Below are 27635 nucleotides of genomic sequence, written 5' to 3'. Positions count from 1 at the left end.
TCTGGTGTTAATTGGTCAACGGAGCCCATAGACATCTACAACGTACATGCCGCCACCTACCTTGAGATATAAGTTCTAAGGTCTCAAGTATAGTTACAACGGCTGCCCCACCCTTCAAACCGAAACGCATTACTGCTTCACGACAAAAATAGGCAGGGTGATGGTACGTACCCGTGCGGACTCACAAGAGGTCCTACCACGGGTAAGCTGGTTTGCGAGGTTTTTGGGAGAGCTCTAGGGAGGTTGTTCGAGAGATGATTTTTGTTATATTCGCAACGAGTGGTGCTCAAAGCACTCGAAGGGCGCTTAGTGTGACCCATTTAAGTGCTACAAATGCATGTGTATTGACTGCAACGCACGCTCACAACATTCAAAAGAAAGAATCCATAAGTTCGCGGTTTATCTTATTGTTTGATATCTATATATATAAAAGAAAGTCGTGTTAGTTACACTATTTATAACTCCAGAACGGCTGAACTGATTTGGCTGAAAATTGGTGGGGAGGTAGCTTAGAACCAGGAGAAGGACATATGATACTTTTTATCACGTTCCCATGGGACGTGACGTAAAACGTGGTATAACAAAACGCAACTGACAGCTAAGCGTAATGTAGTAGTCTATGGTTAATTATAGTAGAATTTTGAAGTTGACTGGTTGATGTGTTTGTTTCGAGTTTCTATTAGCTTATTGTGCCGAGATAAGTAATCATTAAGAAAACCAGGCCGCGACCAACACGAGCAAATCTTTCACGACGAAGCCGTAATGCGACTAATTATATTCGGATTCGAAATATTACGAGTGAAAGGACTGAAGAAGAACAAGAAATAAAAATATAATAATAACAACTAAAACACATGGCCAATAAAGAATCATTAAAATACTTGCTTTTTTAATTTACATTAATTATCCAAATAAAAAATTGACATTGATAAAATCAAAAGTCTGCTCATTTATTGCCTCTAAGGCGGAATAAAGTTCGCCGGGCTAGCTTAGTAAATATTAAAAGAAAAGAATTGATGGATCAATGAGAGCGATGGTGTTCAAAAGCTTCTATAACCACTACACTTTGGATTACTTGTCCTCGTGAAATTGGGAATACCTTCGGGCCATCAGTAATTCTTCCTTCCTAAAAAACTCTGAACTCTTCAACTCAGTATGTATCGCGTTTTAAAAAAAATTCATCCGTTCAAAATTGTCCTTTGTGATTATATCTAACCTGCTTACGGTATTGGGGTAAAATAGGAAAATACCTACAGTACCCGTCAACACAAAGGCTATTTATGTACTCGCATATATTTCTCGCCCCGCAGAGACAAATCAATACCCTACACGCACAGTGCAGGCTACATCAGTAGGTTCACGTACGTTAATATTATATATCGAGGAGTAAAAGACAATTTGGTTTAAGCAACATTTTTGCAAATTTACATCGGAGCCATTTTAGTTTAATATTTAAAAAAAATATCGTAACAAAAAAACTTTTTCAACTATGTATTTTAATTTATTAAGCTTAATTGAAGTTCAATTAAAAACATCCAATTGTTGATAATAATACCATTTTTTTTTGCTTAGGTGGCTAGACTAGCTCACAGCCCACCTTGTGCTAAGTGGTCACTGGAGCTCATAGACATCAACAACGTAAATGCGCCACCCACCTTGAGATATAAGTTCTAAGACCTCAGTATAGTTACGACCACCCCACCCTTCAAACCGAAACGCATTGCTGCTTCACGGTAGAAATAGGCAGGGTGGTGGCACCTACCCGTGCGACAAATTATAATTTTGCGGGTTTGATTTTTATTACACGATGTTATTCCTTCACCGTGGAAGTCAATTATGAACATTTTTTAAGTACATATTTCATTGGAAAATTTTGTACCCGCTTGCAGGATTCGAACACTGATGCACCGCTAGATACGAATGCACCTGACGTTTTACCCTTTAGGCCACGACGACTTTACAATTGAGTCGACTATTATCAAAGGCGGCAATCTGACTTTTGGACAATGATTGGTAAATCAGAAAAACGAATTATTGACTTTGTATTCCATTGGCAGTCACAAAACTCTTCGGAACGACATCTTAGATAAATAACAGGTTAACTATTAACCTTTATTTAATGCAGGTTTTGAACCGTATTCTTTGAAGGAGACGATTATATTCAAATAAATCTGTATTGACATATCAATAAAAAATTTTTGTCCAAATGTACAGATTGCCGCCTTTGATAATAGACGACTCAATTACTACAGAACATGTCATATGAAACTATGTACGTATGCAGTTGCTTTACCCTGTTTCAAAGCACGTCTACTGTTCTTCGCTATACTGTGGCGACCACTTACGCTCGTAATCTCCAATATTCAATGTAAACATACCACGGATAACCTTTCTTTTGTTGTTTTCTCCTTGAGCGATTAACTTTTGTGATTGTTTTCGAATATTCCTTGTATAATACATACTATAATACAATACATTGTTTAATGTTTTTGATGAAAAATCTATTTCGATTCCTTACCATTCTAGAGTCCTGAGTGTTAGCTCGTGATCTCTGTGAGCATCGGTAGCTATTCACTATTAGCTGGGACGTATGTTCTTCTGTACCTAAAACAGTAAAAGGGATGGATCAGTACTATTCTACTACTTATTCCTGCCATAAAGCGTTTCAACTTTAAAAGCTGGATTGCCTTTGTCGATACTCTATTGTGGATACAATTGAGAATATGGCTGATATTTATACATAACTAGCTAACCCGGCAGACTTTGTAGTGCCTTAATCGAAAAATAAAAGACCTAAACTTTTGTATAAAATAAACTTAAAACAAACAAAAGGAATCCGTCCGACGGGGGAGACATCAAAGGAAAAACAAAATTGTTATTTTTATTTAATTCCGAGCATTTTCATATTTATCTACTTTTTAAACCTTCTCTGGACTTGCACAAATAATTCAAGACCAAAATTAGCCAAATCGGTCCAGCCGTTTTCGAGTTTTAGACTAACGAACAGCAATTCATTTTCATGTACTTATATATATATATATATATGTACTTGTAGATAACCGGCGTTTGAGTCCATTGACTCGTTCACTTTAATAGATTAAAAATACCTTGTAAGGACTACGAGACGAAATGGACATGTCCATCTTCAATCGATTTTTAAAAAGATCCCTTAATAGCTTAACCGGGCTTAGAGGCTCATGAGTGCCAGGGTATTGCCACCGTGCATGAGCGACGATAACTATCTGCCACCACATTGACTGTATCTACGATAGATAGCAATAACAAATGTCGGAAATAAACAAACACTCGCTAATATCAGTAAGCCTCTCTTTTTCAAAGCGGTTAATTCATTTTAATACTGGATGATTTAAAAACCGCCGTCTTCGATAAAGTCATGAAATTAATCTCCCGGAGTGATTGTCGCGACCTTAATAATGCAGATGGACGGCGTTATTCAGTGTAGAAAACGTGACAAGAACGAATGAGCAAGTTTAACTCGCTACACTAGATATTTATTAAGGGATTTTTTAAGAATTTTTTTGTTCTGTCGCGAGATCTTTTCTCTCTTATTCTTTCTCTTTCTGATCTTCTACAGCTCGTTTAAGTGTATAACTAGATTATCCGGTCTACATTTAGGCAGGGCGAAACGATAATAGATCAAAAAGAATTATTACATAAACCTATCCCGCGTGTAATCTCGGGATTACTCCGCTGTCGAACAACTCTGGGATTACGGGATTTCCAATGAACTGACATGTTCCTGGACACTTCCGATCCTGAGAACTAAATGGAACATTCTCGGTTCTAAAGGGAAACCGTCTTCAAGCTCATGTCGATAAAATGTCGGGCTTAATGTTTCGATGAGATATCACACATTTTGAATTAAAGTGGCTTAACCCAAAAATTCTTACTTTTTGGTAAAGGCCAAAAATGGAATTGAAAATTGAAAATTTTTCAGTTTCAATTTTAATATTTTAAGTCTTAAAGCACACCTTAAAGTATGCGCTTGATTTAAAAAGAGAGAGAAAGAGTATTTTTTTCTTTTTCTGGACTAAAAGAAACTGTTTAATCTTACAAACTGTACATACACAAATATGTATTGCACATGTTTATAGCTCTATAAAACTCATTTTCATAAAATTTTTAGTTAAGCCACTTCAATTCTAAAGATGCTATATGTTGACTTGTCGAAGTATGGGATCGTTCCAAACTTTTTGTGTCTTACTAATAAGAAGCAAACTTACTTAAAGCAAACGACGGTATTGATTTAAATAATAAAACCGTTTAAAAACAAAACGATAAAGTTATCTATACTAATATTATAAAGAGGAAAGATTTGTTTGTTTGTTTGTTTCGAATAGGCTCCGAAACTACTGGACCGATTTGAAAAATTCTTTTTCCATTAGAAGCCGACATTGTCCCTGATGAACATAGGTTACTTTTTTTTTTTTTTTTTTTGGTTTCATGTGTGTTTTAATGTTTCCGAAGCGAAGCGAGGGCGGGGCGCTAGTTTAATATAATGCCAACATATTTCAAGGATCTGTTTGCTTTAATGTCGTTTTTACATGTGGACCCAATTTCATTCAACATCAACTTGTAAAACTAAGTACCTACATTTTTATTTACTGCTGCAGAGCCAATGGTTATTTCAGTTGAGCTCATGTTGAGCTATTTACATATTATGTAGTAGTACGTGGGGAACTTACAACCTTTTTTCCGAACTAAAAAAAATATGCTGTAGATTTTTGCAGAGAATTCTCCATTGACGTTTACAAAAGGTTCATATATCTATATCAGTTTTTGAAATCATTTTTAAGTATGTATCGGATACCAGCAGTGCATCTTCTGATAATTAAAGTTTTCTTTAAGTTATTTAATTGTCTTCTTTTTTCTTCTTCGTCGCTTACCTCTCATTACTGAAGGCTGCGTCCTTGAAACTTGACCGTGGCCTGTCTCGTGAGTTGTTCTCACCTCGTCCAGTCTTCAGTTTCTCGTAGGGCGGTTGTGACTGACAGGCCAGCTAGGGTGGTTATTTGATCACATCTGCGCTTAGGTGATCGCCCGCGTGGTCTCTTTCCTTCCAACTTGCCCATCACAATCGTTTTGTCAATTTGATCAAACTGTAGCTTTTATTTGTACCGTAATTTTTATTATAATACAAGAGATATTATCTTTCCTATCCAGTAGTCATCCAAGGTGGCCGGCAATCTGCACAAAACCCTGAATAATCTTATTAAGCTTTGTAAGCAAGCCGCCAATACTGACATTAGATATTATCATCATTGAACGCCATTTAAAATCTATTAAAAACTAACTGACCCGGCAGGCTTCGTAGTGCCTCAATCGATAAATAAAACACCTAAACTTTTGTATAAAATAAACTTAAAACAAACAAAAGGAATCCGTCCGACGGAGGACACATCAAAGGAAAAACAAAATTGTTATTTTTATTTAATTCCAAGCATTTTCATATTTATCTACCTTTTAAACCTTCTCTGGACTTTCACAAATAATTCACGACCAAAATTAGCCAAATCGGTCCAGCCGTTCTCGAGTTTTAGCGAGACTAACGAACATCAATTCTTTTTTTTTTTTTTTTAATTGCCCTTGTAGGCAGACGATCATACGGCCCACCTGATGGTGAGTGGTTACCGTCGCCCATGGACTTCAGCAATGCCAGGGGCAGAGCCAAGCCCCTGCCTACCGTTTAATACTCTATAGATATAGATATATATATATATATATATATATATATATATATATATATTTATCCCCCAAACAATTAGACGTCCTCTGAAGAAAAAAATGCATTTAAACTGGCGTCCACCTGCTTTTGGCGTCCGCATACCGGACGCCACTTTGATAGCCAGTGGGGTTTACGTCCCATTGGTCCTCGCTAGCCGTAGGACAAATATCGATAGAAGCCAAATTATCTCATAAATGGCTGCAATAATATATTAAACAGTTCGCGACGAAATCGTAACGCAGGTGTGGCACTGCTGTCGCGCGTATATTGACAGCCGCATATCTCGGGGAGTTCCTGACTAGGGATCCGCGTATTTGGCGTCCACAACTGCGACGTTGCCAGCTCGTTTGCAACATTGGATCACAATTATCACACGATATTTAATCAAAACAATATATTCGCCGTAGGTGGTATTCGCGTTGCGTATCATTAGGAGCCCGAGTTTATTTAAACTTTTAAAAAGTCAGAACAAAGAAAAACGCTCAAAGGAGCCGATTTTGCCGCTAAATATGTTCAGTAAATTCTTTAAATAAATGAGAAATCGGACACCCAATAGCTTTATACGGACGACCAATAGCTATATACGGACGCTCAATTGATATATACGGATGTCCAATTCAAATCTAGTGGGATAGTCAAGAGAAGTCGATTAAAAATATTTCTTCCAACTGCCAATAATTCCCATTTGTCCCGGGGAAATCTGTGAATAACACAAATGACAAATGGGAACAATCCAATATGGTGCAACACGATTGGCAACAGTATTTCCACCATACAGTAGCTTGTAGCCAAACAGTATTGCCTCACATACTGCCGTATTTTTATAATTAAAGTAGCCAGGTTACTGGGCGTCCGTATATAGCTATTAGGCGTCCGTATATAGCTACTAGGCGTCCATATAAAGCTATTAGGCGTCCGTATATAGCTATTAGGCGTCCGTATATAGCTATTAGGCGTCCGTATAAAGCTATTAGGCGTCCGTATATAGCTATTAGGCGTCCGTATATAGCTATTAGACGTTCGTATATTCTGGCCGTAAATACAATGTTACAATTAAAAATAACAAAAATATTACATTTGAATTTGGAATCTGTCATTTTTATATGATTTCTCATTTTGGCGCCAATACATTGTACAATATTTTGCGATATTAAAATGGAGTGGGGTGATAAAGAGAACCGAATCGCGGTGATTGCATTACACAAAGTACGTATGGAGCCAAAGGCAATTTTTAAAACTCTCTATACGCTTGGTATTAGTAAAATGTTTGTGTACCGGGCTATTAATAGGTGCAATGAGACCTCCTCTGCTTGTGACAGAAAAAAATTTGACCGTCCACGTAGTGTTCGTACGAAAAAGGTGGTCAAAGCAGTAAGGGAAAGAATTCGAAAAAATCCTGTCCGAAAACAAAATATTTTATCTCGGGAGATGAAGACAGCACCTAGAACCATGTCGCGTATTTTAAAAGATGACTTAGGACTTGCAGCCTGTAAGTCTCTTACTAGTCATTTCTTAACTGATAATTTAAAAGAGAATAGGGTAGTAAAATCGAAACAACTACTGAAGCGGTACGCAAAGGGAGGTCATAGAACATTTTGTTTACGGATGAGAAAACTTTTTACAATTGAGCAACATTTTAACAAACAAAATGACCGTATTTATGCTCAAAGCTCTAAGGAAGCTTCCCAATTAGTCGACAGAGTGCAACGTAGGCACTATCCGACTTCAGTGATGGTTTGGTGGGGTATTAGCTATGAAGGAGTGACTGAGCCATACTTTTGTGAAAAAGGTATCAAAACATTGGCATAAGTATTTTTTTTTTTATGATTGAAAGATTACTGGTGGCCCGGAGGCCTTTCCAGCTTCACCAGGACAGGTGGGCGAGCAAAGGCTCAGCCAGGAGGGGTGGGATTTGCTAACAACTGCTCGAGCGCCTCCGAAGGAGACCTAACAACTCCAGAGCAATTGCTTCGCGAATGAATCTACTACCGGATCGGAATCGCGACCCACTGAGAAGATCCGGCGAAAAACTCAGCGGGCTGATGCATGGGTTAGGTTGCACGTCGACCTCTTTGTCGAGTTCGACCAATACGGTTACCAGGGTTCCTCAGCCTACTCCTAGTGTTAGAGCTGAAGGTATCTAATGCAAGAGTTATTGGATCTGATGGATCCGTAAGGACGTGTCTAGGGCGACGACGGTGACTTGCTCCTGCGTGATCAGGATTCGGGGAGTAATCAGCGGCGGCAACGATAAGGCGATTATCATGACGCATAGCCTTATCGAAGTACCGTTCCGACGCTGACTTCATGTATTTCTGGATAGATTCGAGGCCTAAGTCGTCGTGTAGGTCAACGTTCCTCACAAACCACGGAGCTCCGACGGCTAACCTGCAAAAGCGGGATTGTAGAGATTGGAGGGTGTCTATATGTGTGCGGGCCGCGTGAGCAAACACCACACTCGCGTAAGTCATGACGGGCCTTATGCAAGTTTTGTAAACTGTCACCTTGTTCCGAAGGGACATTTTACTCCGCTTACAGATCATGGGGTAGAGTCTACCGAGAATAAACGCGGCACGGTCACGGACTGACTTTTTATGCGGGCAGAATGTCATCGATGCATCCAGGGTAACGCCTAGGTACTTGACCTTCCTGGCCCAGGGTATGGGTTGTCTAAAGAGAGTAATCGGGGGTGTGAGATTCCTCCTCCTAATCCGGGAGGAAATCCGTGTGGAGCTTACCCTCTGAAATAGCACCGCAGTACTTTTCGCTGGGTTGATGTCTATGCGCCATTTTCGGAACCACTGTCCTAGGGCTAGGGCTGCGCTCTGAAGCTTCTTCGCGATTAGTGACTTGTTTCTACTTGAGTAGTAAACGGTTGTGTCGTCAGCGAATAAGGCTAGCTGGGTCGGCGGCGACCGGGGAATATCATTGACAAATAAACTAAATAGGCGCGGAGAAAGAACGGAGCCTTGCGGGACTCTAGCCGTGAGTGGTCGCGGGGAGGAGCGGGTTCCCTCTACTCGATATCGAAAAGAGCGGTTAGACAAGAAGTCCCGTATGATGAGCACGAGACTGTCCGGTACGCCCATGTTGAAAAGTTTGAAAATCAAACCGTTGTGCCAGACTTTGTCGAACGCTTTTGCGACGTCGAAGAAGAGAGCTCCCGTGTAGATCGGTTTTGGTCGGTTAACTCCTACGAGAATGTGCTCCGTGAGGCGGTGCACCTGTTGTACGCATGAGTGATTTGCACGGAATCCGAATTGTTCATCGATGAGAATGCCCTTGGATGAGACGAAGTCTCTGAGGCGTTTGTAGAGCAGACGCTCATACAGTTTGCCTAGAGACATGAGGAGGCTAATCGGGCGGTAGCTCGTCGGATGATTTTTTGGTTTACCGGGTTTATGTATGCCGATAACGTCCGCTTCTTTCCACACCGCGGGAAAGATACAGTTCGCCATAGCGGCATTGAAAATAGATGCCAACATCACGATGAGTTGGACGGGTAGAAGTTTAATAACGCGGTTAGATATACCGTCGGAACTGGGAGCCTTGCGAGGACGTAGGTCTTTGATCAAGTCTTTAACTTCCATCGGGGTGACGGAGGCACAAGTGTATCAAGATACCATTCTTGAGAAGGTAGTGAAGCCCCTTAACAACACCATGTTCAATAATCAAGAATGGTCCTTCCAGCAAGACTCGGAGCCAGGTCATAAAGCTCAGTCTACGCAGTCTTGGTTGGAAATGAACGTTTCGGATTTCATCAGAGCTGAAGACTGGCCGTCGTCTAGTCCTGATCTTAATCCGCTGGATTATGATTTATGGTCAGTTTTAGAGAGTACGGCTTGCTCTAAGCACCATGATAATTTGGAGTCCCTAAAACAATCCGTAGGATTGGCAGTGTAAAATGTTCCCATGGAAAGAGTACGTGCTTCTATTGATAACTGGCCTCAACGTTTAAAGGACTGTATTGCAGTCAATGGAGACTACTTCGAATAAGCTTTTTATACTTTAAATTGTTATATATTTATGTGTTAAACAAACACACTGTAAAAGTAATAAATGTTATTTGCAATAGAATTTTTTTTATTTTTGATTATAGCAGTATTTATAGCCAGACAAAGTAGATATTGGGGTCCGTGTATAATGTTGGACGTCTATACAATATTGGTTCAGGCCATGGTAGGATACAATGCCGATTTTATCATACCTATATTTATATTAAACCCACAAATGAAGTTATTACATACCTACTTGTTTTAAAATTATGAAAAAATAGACTAGACAAACATGTACATAATTATTATATGCTTGTTATTCTAGCTACTACATACGATTTTTCATGTAAAAATCTCAGAGACAGGAGCTTCATTTTCTTTATCTTATTATAAACTATTTGTGTACTTAGCTTCATCAAAATCCATTGTTACTAATACGTGTAGATAGATAAATTATATAAAATTATCGGGCATCCGTATATGTATAGATTTGACGAAATTGGTATAAATGTACAGACAAGCGATTGTCAAAGAAAGGCACCCTGGTACAGAAGGGTAAGAAGCGTGCCGCGGAGTCTCGAGCTCCCGCGGCCGCTAAAATTAGCAAAGCCGTGAACGCGTCGCGCCCCCGCCCTCAGACTCCCGTTGCGCCCCCAGCCCGTGCCACTCCGTCGCCGCGTCCGGTGGCACAAAATAAAACCCAGACCCCTCCCCCGGTTATCCTTCAGGAGAAGGCAGCTTGGGATCGAGTTTGCCTGGCCCTTAAGGCCAAAAATATAAATTTCACGAATGCCCGTAACCTCGCGAACGGCATTCAAATTAAGGTTCAAACACCCGACGACCATAGGGCCCTCTCTTCTTACCTCCGTAAGGAGCGTATAAGTTTCCATACGTATACGCTCCAGGAGGAGCGCGAACTCCGCGTTGTAATACGCGGAATCCCTAAAGAGTTAGATGTAGAGCTCGTAAAAGCCGACCTGTTAGAACAAGGCCTACCAGTGAATTCTGTGCACCGTATGCACACCGGTCGCGGTAGGGAGCCATATAATATGGTTCTAGTCGCTCTCCAGCCTACCCCCGAGGGTAAGAAAATCTTTAACACACAGACCGTCTGTAGGCTCTCTGGTATCGCTGTCGAAGCCCCCCATAAAAAAGGCACTCCTAGCCAGTGCCATAACTGCCAATTGTACGGGCACTCTTCCCGTAACTGTCACGCGCGCCCCCGATGTGTTAAGTGTTTGGGCGATCACGCCACGGCCCTCTGCGCTCGCGACCAAAAAACCGCGACGGAACCGCCTAGCTGCGTCCTGTGTCGAACACAGGGTCACCCCGCGAATTACCGTGGTTGCCCCCGAGCCCCTAAAATAAATCGCCGCGTCGCCCGCCAAAACCGCCTCCGAGCTTCCGGCCCAGACATCAAAGCCTCGGCACCCTCTGCGTCGCAGGCTAAGCCAGCGTTCGTTCCGGCGGCGGTGCCCAGTGTCTCGGCCTGGGCAAAACCGCTGCCGTACACGAACACGGCTACAACTCCCTCCTCCGCGATTCGTCCCGCCCCCGCGACTCGTCCCTCTCCCGCGACTTGCCCTCCGACCGCGTCCGACAATCTCGCTTTAGCGATCGACTTCTTTCAGTCGATCAACTTTGAGCGCGTTAACGCTTTGGGCGACGCCATTCGCGCTGCCTCCACTGCACAACACTTTATCGCCGTTGTGCAGGAATACGCCGACGTATACGCGTCATTAAATACGTACGTCCTCCCCTCACTCCGCCGGTAATCAATGGCGTATATAAGTAGAATAAAGCCCCTATCCGTAACGATAGGATTTTTTAACGCTTACGGTCTCGCAAATCAACGTGATCAGGTTTCTGACTTTTTGCGTGACCACCAAATTGATATCTTTTTAGTGCAGGAGACCCTACTTAAGCCCGCGCGCCGTGACCCTAAAATCGCGAACTATAACATGGTCAGGAACGACAGGCTCTCTGCCCGTGGTGGTGGTACCGTCATTTACTATAGAAGAGCCCTGCATTGCGTCCCGCTCGATCCTCCCGCGCTCGCTAATATCGAAGCATCAGTGTGCCGAATCTCACTGACGGGACACGCGCCGATCGTTATCGCGTCCGTTTATCTTCCACCGGATAAGATCGTTCTAAGCAGTGATATCGAGGCGCTGCTCGGTATGGGGAGCTCTGTCATTCTGGCGGGCGACCTAAATTGTAAACACATCAGGTGGAACTCACACACCACAACCCCGAATGGCAGGCGGCTTGACGCGTTAGTCGATGATCTCGCCTTCGATATCGTCGCTCCGCTAACCCCGACTCACTACCCGCTAAATATCGCGCATCGCCCGGATATACTCGACATAGCGTTATTAAAAAACGTAACTCTGCGCTTACACTCGATCGAAGTAGTTTCAGAGTTAGATTCAGACCACCGTCCCGTCGTTATGAAGCTCGGTCGCGCTCCCGATTCCGTTCCCGTCACGAGAACTGTGGTGGATTGGCACACGCTGGGCATCAGCCTGGCTGAATCTGATCCACCATCGCTCCCGTTTAACCCGGACTCTATCCCGTCTCCTCAGGATACCGCTGAAGCCATAGACATCTTAACGTCACACATCACCTCGACATTAGATAGGTCATCGAAACAAGTTGTAGCGGAGGACTTCCTTCACCGCTTCAAATTGTCCGACGATATTAGGGAACTTCTTAGAGCTAAGAACGCCTCGATACGCGCCTACGACAGGTATCCTACCGCGGAAAATCGTATTCGAATGCGTGCCCTACAACGCGACGTAAAGTCTCGCATCGCCGAAGTCCGAGATGCCAGATGGTCTGATTTCTTAGAAGGACTCGCGCCCTCCCAAAGGTCTTACTACCGCTTAGCTCGTACACTCAAATCGGATACGGTAGTAACTATGCCCCCCCTCGTAGGCCCCTCAGGCCGACTCGCGGCGTTCGATGATGACGAAAAAGCAGAGCTGCTGGCCGATACATTGCAAACCCAGTGCACGCCCAGCACTCAATCCGTGGACCCTGTTCATGTAGAATTAGTAGACAGTGAGGTAGAACGCAGAGCCTCCTTGCCACCCTCTGATGCGTTACCACCCGTCACCCCGATGGAAGTTAAAGACTTGATCAAAGACCTACGTCCTCGCAAGGCTCCCGGTTCCGACGGTATATCCAACCGCGTTATTAAACTTCTACCCGTCCAACTCATCGTGATGTTGGCATCTATTTTCAATGCCGCTATGGCGAACTGTATCTTTCCCGCGGTGTGGAAAGAAGCGGACGTTATCGGCATACATAAACCCGGTAAACCAAAAAATGATCCGACGAGCTACCGCCCGATTAGCCTCCTCATGTCTCTAGGCAAACTGTATGAGCGTCTGCTCTACAAACGCCTCAGAGACTTCGTCTCATCCAAGGGCATTCTTATCGATGAACAATTCGGATTCCGTACAAATCACTCATGCGTTCAACAGGTGCACCGCCTCACGGAGCACATTCTTGTGGGGCTTAATCGACCAAAACCGTTATACACGGGAGCTCTCTTCTTCGACGTCGCAAAAGCGTTCGACAAAGTCTGGCACAATGGTTTGATTTTCAAACTATTCAACATGGGCGTGCCGGATAGTCTCGTGCTCATCATACGGGACTTCTTGTCGAACCGCTCTTTTCGATATCGAGTCGAGGGAACCCGCTCCTCCCCACGACCTCTCACAGCTGGAGTCCCGCAAGGCTCTGTCCTCTCACCCCTCCTATTTAGCTTATTCGTCAACGATATTCCCCGGTCGCCGCCGACCCATTTAGCTTTATTCGCCGACGACACGACTGTTTACTATTCTAGTAGAAATAAGTCCCTAATCGCGAAGAAGCTTCAGAGCGCAGCCCTAGCCCTAGGACAGTGGTTCCGAAAATGGCGCATAGACATCAACCCAGCGAAAAGTACTGCGGTGCTATTTCAGAGGGGAAGCTCCACACGGATTTCCTCCCGGATTAGGAGGAGGAATCTCACACCCCCGATTACTCTCTTTAGACAACCCATACCCTGGGCCAGGAAGGTCAAGTACCTGGGCGTTACCCTGGATGCATCGATGACATTCCGCCCGCATATAAAATCAGTCCGTGACCGTGCCGCGTTTATTCTCGGTAGACTCTACCCCATGATCTGTAAGCGGAGTAAAATGTCCCTTCGGAACAAGGTGACACTTTACAAAACTTGCATAAGGCCCGTCATGACTTACGCGAGTGTGGTGTTCGCTCACGCGGCCCGCACACACATAGACACCCTCCAATCCCTACAATCCCGCTTTTGCAGGTTAGCTGTCGGGGCTCCGTGGTTCGTGAGGAACGTTGACCTACACGACGACCTGGGCCTCGAATCAATTCGGAAATACATGAAGTCAGCGTCGGAACGATACTTCGATAAGGCTATGCGTCATGATAATCGCCTTATCGTTGCCGCCGCTGACTACTCCCCGAATCCTGATCATGCAGGAGCCAGTCACCGTCGACGCCCTAGACACGTCCTTACGGATCCATCAGATCCAATAACCTTTGCATTAGATGCCTTCAGCTCTAATACTAGGGGCAGGCTTAGGGACCCCGGTAACCGTACTCGTCGAACTCGACAAAGAGGTCGACGTGCAACCTAACCCATGCATCAGCCCGCTGAGTTTCTCGCCGGATCTTCTCAGCGGGTCGCGATTCCGATCCGGTAGTAGATTCATTCGCGAAACAATTGCTCTTGAGTTGTTAGGTCTCCTTCGGAGGCGCTCGGGCAGTTGTTAGCAAATCCCACCCCTCTTGGCTGAGCCTTTGCTCGCCCACCTGTCCTGGTGAAACTGGAAAGGCCTTCGGGCCACCAGTAAACTTTCAATCATAAAAAAAAAAAAAAAAAAAAAAAAAAAAAAAAAAAAAAAAAAAAAAAAAAAAAAAAAAAAAAAAAAAAAAAAAAAAAAAAAATGTCAAAGAAAGAGAAAGTAAACATAAAGCTGGCAACGTCGCACTTACAAATGTCGTTCATCCTATGAGGATGCTAAATAGTCGATACCATAGGTAAATCACGATCAATATATCCAGGACGCCTATAATTTATGACCATGGTTCGGGGTTCAAAAATGTTGCGGCACGAACGCAAGAAGAATATCGCGAAAAATAAAATTATCGGAAAATGACGTATCTCACGGAGCTGGAAATCGAAAAACTAAGCAATATTCATTAAGACATGTTAAAAAAAGCAATGGGAACTGGAGGACGTCGTAATGATGCACGACGTGCAGACGCCAAAAAGATTGTAGGATGTAAATATATATATATATATATATATATATATTGGCGTCTTTGCACACATAGTTGATCCAGCCCGATCCCTATTTACTATTTGATCCACCTTTGCACGCGAATAACGTTGTTCCGTTTCGACATATTTTGCCCAGAGTGGCAACGTTGCATTTTGTTTTGCGATGTTGCCAGATATATTCCATAAAAAAAGTATCTACTCTAGTTTTCACTTCGTCGAAAGCTTAGACAAATGTGAATCCGTAACGGCTATTTTTATTGTACTCACTCGTAAAATTTGGATCCGATATATGCCATAATTACAACACTGAAGTTGATCCAGTATAATATATATATTAGGACGAAACGGTTAACTTCTGATCCGCGATAGGGGTGGGCAGCGCGGGGCTGTGCGAGACGGTCAACAGCTTATTTTTCTTATTACCTACTTTTATTACAACATTGATTGACCTTGTTAGTTTTATTACAACATTGTGTTCTCACCCACTACTACAAAGACGATGTCATCTTATCTATATTTTTTATTAACTAGTCGAAGATTTATTTATTTATATTAAATACAAGACCCATGACGTCGTTCGCGCGGATTTGTTTCGACCCCGGATCGATTCCCGGACCGCCCAAAATTGAGTTTTTTACGAGATGAAATCTACCTAAGTCCTTATATCTACCTAGTAGTAAAATATTCTGAAAATCTATTGAACCGTTTTGAAGATTACTCTAATCTAAAGCTTTGGGGAGCGCCCTCGACAGTTTATTGGCTCCATCATCAGATCGAACCCAGACCTTTATTAGATTTTAGTGCTTTCAAATACTTTTTCCTCTGTTGATCCTGAAGTCTGTGCGGACCGTCTTAAAGACGCGGTGCTCCAGGGAATGGAATTGTTTATCCCCTCCTCTGAAGTGCCCGTTGGGGGTCGCAGCAGACCCTGGTATAACAATGCCAGCAGGGATGCTGCACACCTCAAGCGGTCCGCATATGTTGCATGGAATGATGCCAGGAGACGTCGGGATCCTAACATCTCGGAGGAAAGGCGGAAATATAACGCCGCTTCAAAGTCCTACAAGAAGGTTATTGCCAGGGCGAGGTCGGAGCACGTTGCTAGAATTGGCGAGCGACTGAAGAGCTATCCCTCTGGGAGCCGTGCTTTTTGGTCGCTCGCCAAAGCTGCAGAAGGAAACTTTTGCAGGGCTAGTGTCTCCCACCACTACGCAAGTCCGATGACAGTCTGGCCCATAGTGCGAAAGAGAAGGCTGACCTTCTGGTCAAAGTCTTTGCCTCGAACTCGACTGTGGACGACGGGGGTGCCACACCACCGAACATCCCCCAGTGTGATAGTTCCCTGCCGGAGATCTGCTTTACACAGTGTGCAGTCAGGCGGGAAATCCGACTCCTGGACGTCCATAAGTCAAGTGGGCCAGACGGCATCCCTGCAGTGGTTCTGAAAACGTGTGCCCCTGAGCTGACGCCTGCGCTAACGCGTTTGTATCGCCTCTCCTATTGCGCTAACAGGGTTCCGTCTTCATGGAAGACTGCCCACGTCCACCCTATCCCCAAGAAGGGTGACCGGTCGGACCTATCGAGCTATAGGCCTATCGCGATAACTTCCTTGCTTTCCAAGGTGATGGAGCGGATATTAAATATACAACTCCTGAAGTATCTTGAAGATTGCCAGCTGATCAGTGACCGACAGTACGGTTTCCGTCACGGTCGCTCAGCTGGCGATCTTCTTGTATACCTTACACACAAGTGGGCTGAAGCCTTGGAGAGCAAAGGCGAGGCTCTTGCTGTGAGCCTTGATATCGCGAAGGCCTTCGACAGGGTTTGGCATAGGGTACTTCTGTCGAAGCTACCATCTTACGGAATCCCCGAGGGTCTCTGCAAGTGGATCGCTAGCTTTTTGGATGGGCGGAGCATCACGGTCGTTGTAGACGGTGACTGTTCTGATACCATGACCATTAACGCTGGCGTTCCACATGGTTCGGTGCTCTCCCCCACGCTTTTCATCCTGTATATCAATGACATGCTGTCTATTGATGGCATGCATTGCTATGCAGATGACAGCACGGGGGATGCGCGATATATTGGCCATCAGAGTCTCTCTCGGAGCGTGGTGCAAGAGAGACGATCAAAACTTGTGTCTGAAGTGGAGAACTCTCTGGGGTGAGTCTCCGAATGGGGTGAATTGAACTTGGTTCAATTCAACCCGACAAAGACACAAGTTTGCGCGTTCACTGCGAAGAAGGACCCCTTTGTCATGGCGCCGCAATTCCAAGGAGTATCCCTGCAACCTTCCGAGAGTATCGGGATACTTGGGGTCGACATTTCGAGCGATGTCCAGTTTCGGAGTCATCTGGAAGGCAAAGCCAAGTTGACGTCCAAAATGCTGGGAGTCCTCAACAGAGCGAAGCGGTACTTCACGCCTGGACAAAGGCTTTTGCTTTATAAAGCACAAGTCTGGCCTCGCATGGAGTACTGCTCCTATCTCTGGGCCGGGGCTCCCAAATACCAGCTTCTTCCTTTTGACTCCATACAGAAGAGGGCCATTCGGATTGTCGATAATCCCATTCTCACGGATCGTTTGGAACCTCTGGGTCTGCGGAGGGACTTCGGATCCCTCTGTATTTTGTACCGTATGTTCCATGGGGTGTGCTCTGAGGAATTGTTCGAGATGATACCGGCATCTCGTTTTTACCATCGCACCGCCCGCCACCGGAGTAGAGTTCATCCATACTACCTGGAGCCACTGCGATCATCCACAGTGCGTTTCCAGAGATCTTTTTTGCCACGTACCATCCGGCTATGGAATGAGCTCCCCTCCACGGTGTTTCCCGAGCGCTATGACATGTCCTTATTCAAACGAGGCTTGTGGAGAGTATGAAGCGGTAGGCAGCGGCTTGGCTCTGCCCCTGGCATTGCTGAAGTCCATGGGCGACGGTAACCACTCACCATCAGGTGGGCCGTATGCTCGTCTGCCCACAAGGGCAATAAAAAAAAAAAATTAGAAACATGCTAGTCGCCCTTACGATTTTTGAAGGTTCGCCTCAATTTCTCTAGGATTTCATCATCAGACCCTGGTTTCCTTATCATGTGATCATCTTTGAGATATCTCCTTTCCAACAAAAAAAAACATTATTTAATTCTGTTCATGGACGACGAATTTATCCGCGAACACGCATAACAAAAACCGTCTCCGTCTCTAAGTCATGTCAGTTTTAAAACACAAAATTATTATATTATCACCAAAGATTTGGATTAACAATTAATAATAACAGAATGTGTTGCCGCTAACCAATTGTGTGGCACTTAATAAAATCCTGCGTTCTCATTGGTCCATTTGAATCGGATCAACACATGTCAAAATTCCAAAAAGGTGGATTTGTATAAAAATGGCATAATTATTATTCTTAAATGCGGCGACACTAGTTGATCCCTTTGGAGCCACATACGGATGGTGAACATATAAAGGATCAAATAATACTGCCCGGATCAACTAGTGAAAATGGATCAAACAAAAACTACTTGTACGGCACGTTTGATCAACTAAGTGTGGATTGGGATCTCTATATATATATATATGTAAATGAAGCTCTCTTGGCCCTTCATTATATTTAAATTTCCCGCGCATTAGCTTCGACCATCATAGATAATACTATTATGATTTACTGGTGGTAGGACCTCTTGTGAGTCCGCACGGGTAGGTACCACCACCCTGCCTATTTCTACCGTGAAGCAGTAATGCGTTTGGGTTTGAACGGTGGGGCAGCCGTTGTAACTCTACTGAGACCTTAGAACTTATATCTCAAGGTGACCACTTAACAGTAACCACTTAACACCAGGTGGGCTGTGAGCTAGTCCATCCATCCATTGCTTTGATAGCAATAAAAAAAAATATAGTCAAAGCGAATACGCGAGAATTTTAGATAATAATAAATGAAGGGCCAAGAGAGTTTCATGTAAATATATGTAAAGACACTATATTCCTTTATAGTATATTTTTACAGCGCTCTATAGCTCTTATGTAATCATATAGATGGCCCTGTCGATAATGGTGACATGCATTGATATTGAAGGGTTGACATCTGCCATGTTCGGGCTTATTGTTACTAAATCAAATTGGATAATCATTATAAGGAATTGAGAGTGGTGGACTTTGAATGTCGTTTCTTTGTTTTCAGGTGAGATACCTATTATAGGTTTGCAATGTGAATGTACTGTTTGTTACTGTTGTGTACGTTTTAAGTTATTAAAATAATAAAACCTTTGTTTTCAGAGCAACGCCATGTTTATTTCAACTTACAATTCCTCTTTATAATTCCTAGTAAATTAAATAGAAAAAGTGTTATATGTATATATATATAGCGACAGATCTATAGATTAGATATATACATCTTATATATTATATATATCTATATCTATTATATAGATACAGATTATACCTAGTCAGGTCATAAATTCTGTCACATGTTTAATGTTAAATAATTGAAACAAGTTTATTCATTATGTAACCATTCATATACCAAAATGAACTTAACAAATATAGATTCTTATGACACTAAAGCTTATTCAAAATGACCTCCGTGATTTTGAATACAGGCCTTCAATCTGCGCATCCAGTCGTCTATCGCAGAACGAACGAGGTCCATGTCAATATCGGCGGCTGCCTTAATCAAGGATGTCTTGAGTGACTCCAAATTGGGATGAGGCTTTGAGCACACCTTTTCCTCCAAGTGTTGCCATATCTTGTAATCTAATGGATTCAAATCTGGACTGGAGGAGGGCCAGTCTTCGTGCCGGATGAAGTCGATTTCACGCGCCGCCAGCCAGTCTTGTATGCTCTTCGCTCTATGAGCTGGCGCCGAATTTTGTTGGAATACCCAGTGCCTGTTATTGAACATGGTATGAGAAACAGGTTCCACAAGGTTCGTCAGGACTGTATTTTGATACACAACTGCATTCGTTTTTACACCTTTCTCACAAAAATGTACCTCTGTTAAGCCCCAATAAGAAACTCCCAACCATACCATTCCACCAACCAGCGAGGATGGAAAATGACCTCGTTGGACACGCGGAATACGGTTGCTTGCTTCTTCACTACTGTGTGCGTACACCTTATCATTTTGTTTGTTGTAGCTCTCTTCTACGGTAAAAAATTTTTCATCCGAAAAAAGAATTTCCCGATATTTTTTTCCCGCGTACCGCTTCAACAAAGCGCGGCATCTCTTCAGTCTCAGGTCCATTAGACGAGCATTCAAACGATGTCCTGTTTTTCTTCGATATGCCCGAAGCCCTAAGTCTTCATTTAACACCCTTTTCACCGTGGTTCTGCTTAACCCCATCTGAAGGGCCAACAGTTTCTGCTTACGTTTGGGATTTCTTTGAATTCGCGCCTTCACAGCTTTTATCACTGCTGGAGTCCTAACAGACCGAGGGCGACCACTTCTTGACCTGTCATCTACACTAGAGTCTTCATTGTATCGTTTGATGGTACGATAAACGAATCTTTTGGTTATATTCAAAATTTTCAATATGTAAAAAATTTGAATTGGCGCGTAACCGCAACGATGCAACGCAATAACTGCAACACGGTCTTCTTTAAGCGTCCACTCCATATTTAAAAAAAATGTGTGCGTGTACTAGTGTACACACGTAAGAAGTGAAACTTATTTATGGCCTTATTTTTCGAAAAATGATCTACATGCAACTTTCTAGAAATTGGTTAAATAAAGTTAAATTAGATAAAGTTTAAACAAAAGGATTTTATTATCATAGACATGAATACAAAAAAGTTAAATTAGATAAAGTTTAAACAAAAGGATTTTATTATCATAGACATGAATACAAAACAGATGGCGCGTAACGGAAAAATGTGACGCGTAACCGAAAAACGTGACGGTAAATTTTTTTCCAACGCCGATAAGGAAGTTTCACTTCAAAATGAGTAAAATTCTAAAAGTATACATTTTTATTTTCATGAACAATTCGAAATTCGAATTCAATAAACTTTTTTGTGGCCAGCATTCTAAAAGAAAAGTTTTTACTGTGTGACAATACTTATGACCTGACTAGTTATATATAGATAGATAGATAAACCACTCACTCTACATAGTTAACATTTGAAAACGTACATGATTAAAATAAAATTATTCGCCAACATGTAAACGCGCCTTAACATGATTTTCATTTTTCGACCGACCGGCTGCACGTGACACGGTCGCCGTATTTATGAGCACTCCAATTAAAACGTTCAAACGAAAGCAATTCTCGAACACATTTGTCGGTAATTAACGATGTGTGTAACTTCCTATAACAGATCTATCTTTTGCATGACGTAGTACGTAAAGTTGTCATATCGACGCTTGAAAGGCAAACTTGACTAAGCGACAATGCGTGAACTTTACAGTAGACTAATTTAAAGTTGAAATACCTGAAAACAAAATTTATTTTAACGAATCTAGCCGTAGTAGAATCTAGCTAGACCTAGAAATATGTATTTTTTGCGCATCGAATATGGTTATTGCCTATCATTTATGTACAAAGCAGTTATTGTCGCTTAGTCACGTTTGCCTTTCAAGCGTCGATATATATATATATATTTTTTTATTAGGATCACAATACACATTACAAGCTAAAGATACATAAAAAACACAAATAAAAAGAAACAAAATCTGGCTTGCAACATAGGTTATGTGCGCACGATATAGATCGGGTTTGAATAATGTTATGAATCAATATGAACTAGTGGTCGCCCGGTAGTCGAAATTCGACTATAATTAATTGAAATTATAGGTTTTTACTCTATTATGATTCTATTGTCAAAGACTTTTTACTGGTGGTAGGACCTCTTGTGAGTCCCCGCGGATGGGTAACACCACCCTGCCTATTTCTGCCGTGAAGCAGTAATGCGTTTCAGATTGAAGGGTGGGGCAGCCGTTGTAACTATACTTGAGACCTTAGAACTTATATCTCAGGGTGGGTGGCGCATTTACGTCGTAGATGTCTATGGGCTCCAGTAACCATTTAACACCAGGTGGGCTGTGAACAATTTTAGGTAACCTATTCTCAGTTCGACCACAGACTTTAAGCAATAACAAAAATTTGACGGTAAACAAAGAGTATATAACTATATAGGTGTGTGTGTCAAATACATGGTAGTGTGTGTAATGTTTTTTTTTATTGATTTAATGTTTTATTAATGCATGATTTAAAAAAATATTAGCATTCTGCACTCCTTCTCTATATTCTCTATAAGTGTGGGAAATTTCATACTCCTCCGTCCGCGCAATTCTCGTACAAAGGGGTACAAAGTTTTTGCTTCACGTATTAATATATAGATAAGGTTAGGTTACTGCACACTACAACAACACCTCTTCAAAGCCGAACGCATCATTGCTTCATGTTAAAAATAAACAATGTTTAAGTTGGACATGTTAAGGATGAAAATTAATCGGTACACTATTTTTCTATGATGAACTTTAAAATTGTCTCTTTAGAGAGAGTTAAACGCTGTGGACTTCAAGGTGTCTCAAGACTTGAAGTTCGTCTTGCTGATATCTGATGTGAGACCAGGCTGGAGGCATGGCCGTCTGGCGAGGTACCACGTCTATGACGTGATAAATAGGTAAGAACATTATGATTAGAGTTTTATCAGAATATCATCAAACTGACGAAGTCACTACAGGAAATCCAAATTTAATGAGTTTTAACTGAATGAGAGATGTTGTGCAGTTGACAGAATTGCACTAAACATGAGAAAATTCTCCTTACTTTGGTCGTATTGCTGAGATTCTAAATACTAAATTTAAAAAAAACCTTTCATTTGATTTTTATTTAATAGCACTCGCATAACTCATTGCCGAAAAACAAAACTAAACCAAGCCTAAACCAAACTAAACTAAACCTAAGCCTAAACTAAACCAAACAAAAAAAAATGTAATTTCCAGGAATAAAATCCCCATATCGCCAGTGGAAGACGATCGTTCAGCGCCGCTGCTGCAGCACGCAGAGTGGTCCCCGGTCGGCTCCAGCTTAGTATTTGTACACGACAACGACATTTACTACAAGCCAAGAGTTTTGAAAACCCTGATTTGCAGGATCACTAAAGACGGTAAGAAGTTTTTTCAATTTTTATTCGAACTTGATACTTGCTTATGCGGAACCTGTGCCTATGCTGATCAGCAGCTACCGCTAAGAGCTCCTCCAAACCTCGCTCAGAGTACTCGTTCATTCCATAGTTTGGAGCGCTCTGAGAAGTCGTTTCTGGTGCCATGGATTAACTTATCTCCTATAGCGGGAGGTGTATCAACTTATATCAACTACTCTGGAAATAAAAAAAGCTTTAAAAAATTAATACATTTTTACCAAAAAAATTTTATTGTAGTAATCAAATCCCGAACCTGGTATTGCAAAGTGAATTCCGACCTCATGTCTCTAGATTGTAGGGACGATTCATGGTGTGGTGTCTGCTGTGCCGTGATTCCAGCCGTGGTAACCATCTAACACCAGATGACATTGCTAAACTATGCCTCAAAATACATCTAGATCCGTGGTCGGCTACCGACAGCTCGCGAGCTAGCTGCATTAGGCTCTTTGACTCCTCAACTAGGGCTCTTCCACAAAGTGCTTACTTCAAGCACGAAATATTACTTATTATCTTACCTTGTAAGGGACAAGTCAACGTTTTTGAAAGGCCAGGCAATAAAATATATTATTACGCGCTGGGGTTCGGGATAAATAAAATTCCACGGAAATAAAACTTAAAAACTGTATTCAATTCAACACTTAGAACCCTTCACAAAAACTTTAAAATTCTCAGTTAGTTTGTTCCGCTTCGCTTCAGGTGATCCGTTCGTTGTTTCGCTTCGAGTAGTTCCGATTACTGACTGACTGCGTGCCATCCCTGCAACGTCTTTATAGTCGATACCACATTCCTAGAATTATCGAGAATATTCCACACATCTCTAGTATTGTTTTCCGCTGTCTGACAATAGATGGCGTTATACTTCTCGAGCGTTCTAGATGCTACTAGATCCTTCGATATTCTTTCGGCTATTCGGCGATAGATGGCGTTACTCTTACCGGCGTAACAATATGTTAAAAAAGTCTCTTTGAATAAAATTTCAACTGTGTATTATGTATCTACATTTGGCTCTTTTGAACGACAAGGTTGGCGACCACTGATCTAGACTGTACTACTTCTAAGAAGTAACTTTTTATTGAAATTCCCATCTGTAATCTGCTCACAAACTTCGTAAACAAATATGTAATTTCTGAAAGAACTCTCTCTTTTTTGCATTCAGGTGTCCCGGGAGTAATATTCAATGGAGTACCAGATTTCTTATACGAGACCGAAGTGTTGCGGTTAGACCGAGCATTATGGTTCAGTCCGGACGGTCAGACCCTCATGTTCGCGACGTACAACAACTCCCAGGTCCAAGAACACAAATACCCGTGGTATGGTCTGGACGACCCCGAACCGCCCGCTTATCCCATAATTAAATCGGTCAGGTATCCCAAGGTAAGTAAAGTTTGTTGAAATATATATAATATTAGGACCTACCATCTATTAAATGGTCCCTGAAGCTATGGACATAAAAACGCAAATTTGACCATCCTCCTTATGACATGAGACTGTTCCACCCTTCAAGCCACAACACATTACTTTGCACCAGATTTTCTTGCAGAGTCTCACGATCAGCCTTAACAATAATATTTATTAAAATAAGATTGTAAATATTTATTAAAATAAGATTGTATACTATGAGATGAAACTGACGCCACCATCCCAAGATTCTATTAAGATAAAGCTCTCATTCCAGGTGAACACCAACAACCCTGAAGTGACAATATACGTTGTCAGTTTAAAAACGCCGAAATATCTGTTCCCTCATGCGATCCAGTTTTCATCACAAGTGGACAAGAGTACGTGTTTAACTGGCTTAATGTTTTTTTTTCTTTTATTGCTTAGATGGGTGGACGAGCTCACAGCCCACCTGGTGTTAAGTGGTTACTAGAGCCCATAGACATCTACGACGTAAATGCGCTACCCACCTTGAGATATAAAGTCTAAGGTCGCAGTACAGTTACAACGACTGCTCCGCTCTTCAAACCGAAACGCATTACTGCTTTACGGCAGAAATAGGCGCGGTGGTGGTACCTATCCGCGCGGACTCATAAGAGGTACTACCACCAGTGAAAATGTTTGCGACCTTTATAAAAAAACCGTATCCCTTATAAGCCCTTATACTCCCAAACTTACTTTACAATACTTTAAAGCCCAACGTTTATTTTAACTGTAATTTTATATCTATCTTCAGCTTGGTACGTGCGCTGGACAGAGTGGATGTCGGAGAAGCAGATAGCAGTTCTGCTCCTCAACCGGGCTCAAAATGTTTCCATCATCAGCGTTTGCAGTGCAGCTCAATACAATTGTCAAGATGTAAGATTGGCATTCAGTGGAAATGTTTTAAGAAGCACTTTACAACTATCGTCTACGACAATAGATATGTAGTCGTCATGATAATCGCCTTATCGTTGCCGCCGCTGACTACTCCCCGAATCCTGATCACGCAGGAGCCATTAGACGCCTTCAGCTCTAACACTAGGATCAGACTTAGGGACCCCGGTAACCGTACTCGTCGAATTCGACAAAGAGGTCGACGTGCAACCTAACTGATGCATCAGCCCGCTGAATTTCTCGCCGGATCTTCTCAGCGGGTCGCGATTCCGATCCGGTAGTAGATTCATTCGCGAAGCAATTGCTCTTGAGTTGTTAGGTCTCCTTCGGACGCGCTCGAGCAGTTGTTAGCAAATCCCACCCCTCCCGACTAAGCCTCTGCTCGCCCACCTGTCCTGGTGAAACTGGAAAGGCCTCCGGGCCACCAGTAATCCTTCAATCTTAAAAAATAAAATAAAAAATAAGATATGTGGTGATGAATAATACCAGTGGTTTTCTGTACGATTCATGTTTCATTACACTGTCTAAAGTGGTGGGCTCAACAAACTTTTTCTACCGGGGTCCATAGACATCTACAACATCAAAGCCGCCACCCACCTTGAGACACGAGTTCTTAGTCTCAGTTCTTCAGTCAACCAGTTCTTGGCCTTACTACAATGGCTATCACAACCTTTGCAACCGAAACGCATTACTGCTTCATGACGAAAACAGGGCAATCTGATTTATGGTAAAAATATATCTATAGACTCAACGATTCTATATTACTATAAATGAAAGTCCATTGCAGATCTACCGCGACGAGACAGACGGCTCGCGCTGGTCAGGCCTCGGGGCTGAACCGGTGGAGGAAGACTGCGGGTGGTGCTTCGGACACGCCCTCGTCGGTTCTCGGTCGGGGATCTACACTACATCCCCCGTAGCAGACACAACTGGGATCTGGAGACATGCCGTCAAAGTGTCAATAGATGGAAGAACCCCTCTAACACAGGGCAGCTTTGAGATCACGCAGCTGCTAGGATGGGATGAGAAAAGGAAATTCTTGTACGTCACAAATGTGTTAATTAACTCGTTAGAACTAGCAGAATAGTTAGTGTATATTTAAACATTTATAAGTATACTTACTAGACTCTGGTTACTATACGACATCCTAGTTTGGGGTAAATTGCCAAGAGTAATTTTTCCTCAATCATTTATTATAAGGGGTTAAAGTATGAAATTGCTGATTTGTACCGAAAAACTGAAATTCGTATCCCTCATTACTATCTATACGTTGCTGCCATCTAATAGGAAGGTCATTTATGCCTATTCGATAGAACTTTGCTGATCTAGATTCTACAAACTGTGTGAAAGCATTTTGTACTGCCTCCTGGGAAGATTTTTTTTTATCGCGTAGTAAATTATTATTATAAACTGATTAGGTACTAAAAGTCTACCACAAAATGATTTAAACAACAACTCGCAGACGGTTCGGCAGAAAGCATCAATCATCAATGTATTCTTCATCAGCATCTTCAATCTGTAGGTACGTGGTGGGCACGGGGGTGGACAAGCCGGGGGAGAGACATTTGTACCGCGTCAGTGGGATCGAGCCGGGCGTGTGGACACCACCACCGGTCTGCCTCACCTGCTCAGTGTCACCAGCACCACCTACTACCACCGAAGCAGACCCGGACGATCTGGTGAGAGAGTTGTTTGACAAATATTCTTAATTTCATTGACAAGTCAACGAGCTCTCGGCCCATTTGGATATTAAATGACTACTGTAGCACATAAACCCATCACCAACGTTGAGAAATGAAGGTCGAAGTGTCAGAAATAGGCAGGATGGCTGTACCTACCTGTGTAGACCCACAAGAGGTCCTACCACCAGTAAAAACTTGTGAATGTTCGCCTTCAGGAATACGAGAACGGGACATCGTCCTTGCCGGCGTGGCCGTCCTCGACAGTACTCCCGCACGTTGCTGATGAGAACGACTCGCTGCCCGGCGAGTGTCTGTACAACAGGATCATGTTCAGCAAGAACTTCTCATATTACGTACAGGTATTGTTGTTTTTTTTCACCAGTCACCGTCCTCGCCGAGCCTCGAATGAAGGGCTCGACGAGTAAATTAACCCACAGTCAAAGCCCAC

General features: G+C 42.6%; 1 protein-coding gene across 1 annotated transcript in view; it reads left to right on the top strand.

Moving 5' to 3' along the window:
• Positions 1–27635, top strand: part of LOC101742684 (inactive dipeptidyl peptidase 10) — a 135301-nt gene that overhangs the window by 90764 nt on the left and 16902 nt on the right. The window contains exons 5-12 of the mRNA XM_012691014.4: positions 22543–22670; positions 22993–23156; positions 24349–24566; positions 24868–24970; positions 25366–25487; positions 26293–26546; positions 27028–27184; positions 27403–27546. Of these exons, the coding sequence (XP_012546468.3) occupies positions 22543–22670; positions 22993–23156; positions 24349–24566; positions 24868–24970; positions 25366–25487; positions 26293–26546; positions 27028–27184; positions 27403–27546 (1290 nt within the window). The remainder of the gene's footprint in view (positions 1–22542; positions 22671–22992; positions 23157–24348; positions 24567–24867; positions 24971–25365; positions 25488–26292; positions 26547–27027; positions 27185–27402; positions 27547–27635) is intronic.

This window comes from Bombyx mori, chromosome 20 (genome assembly GCF_030269925.1).
Source record: "Bombyx mori chromosome 20, ASM3026992v2".
NCBI classification, from domain to species: domain Eukaryota; kingdom Metazoa; phylum Arthropoda; class Insecta; order Lepidoptera; family Bombycidae; genus Bombyx; species Bombyx mori.
The sequence above is the reverse complement of the archived record's forward strand: the minus strand, read 5'-3'. Positions and strand labels throughout refer to the sequence as shown.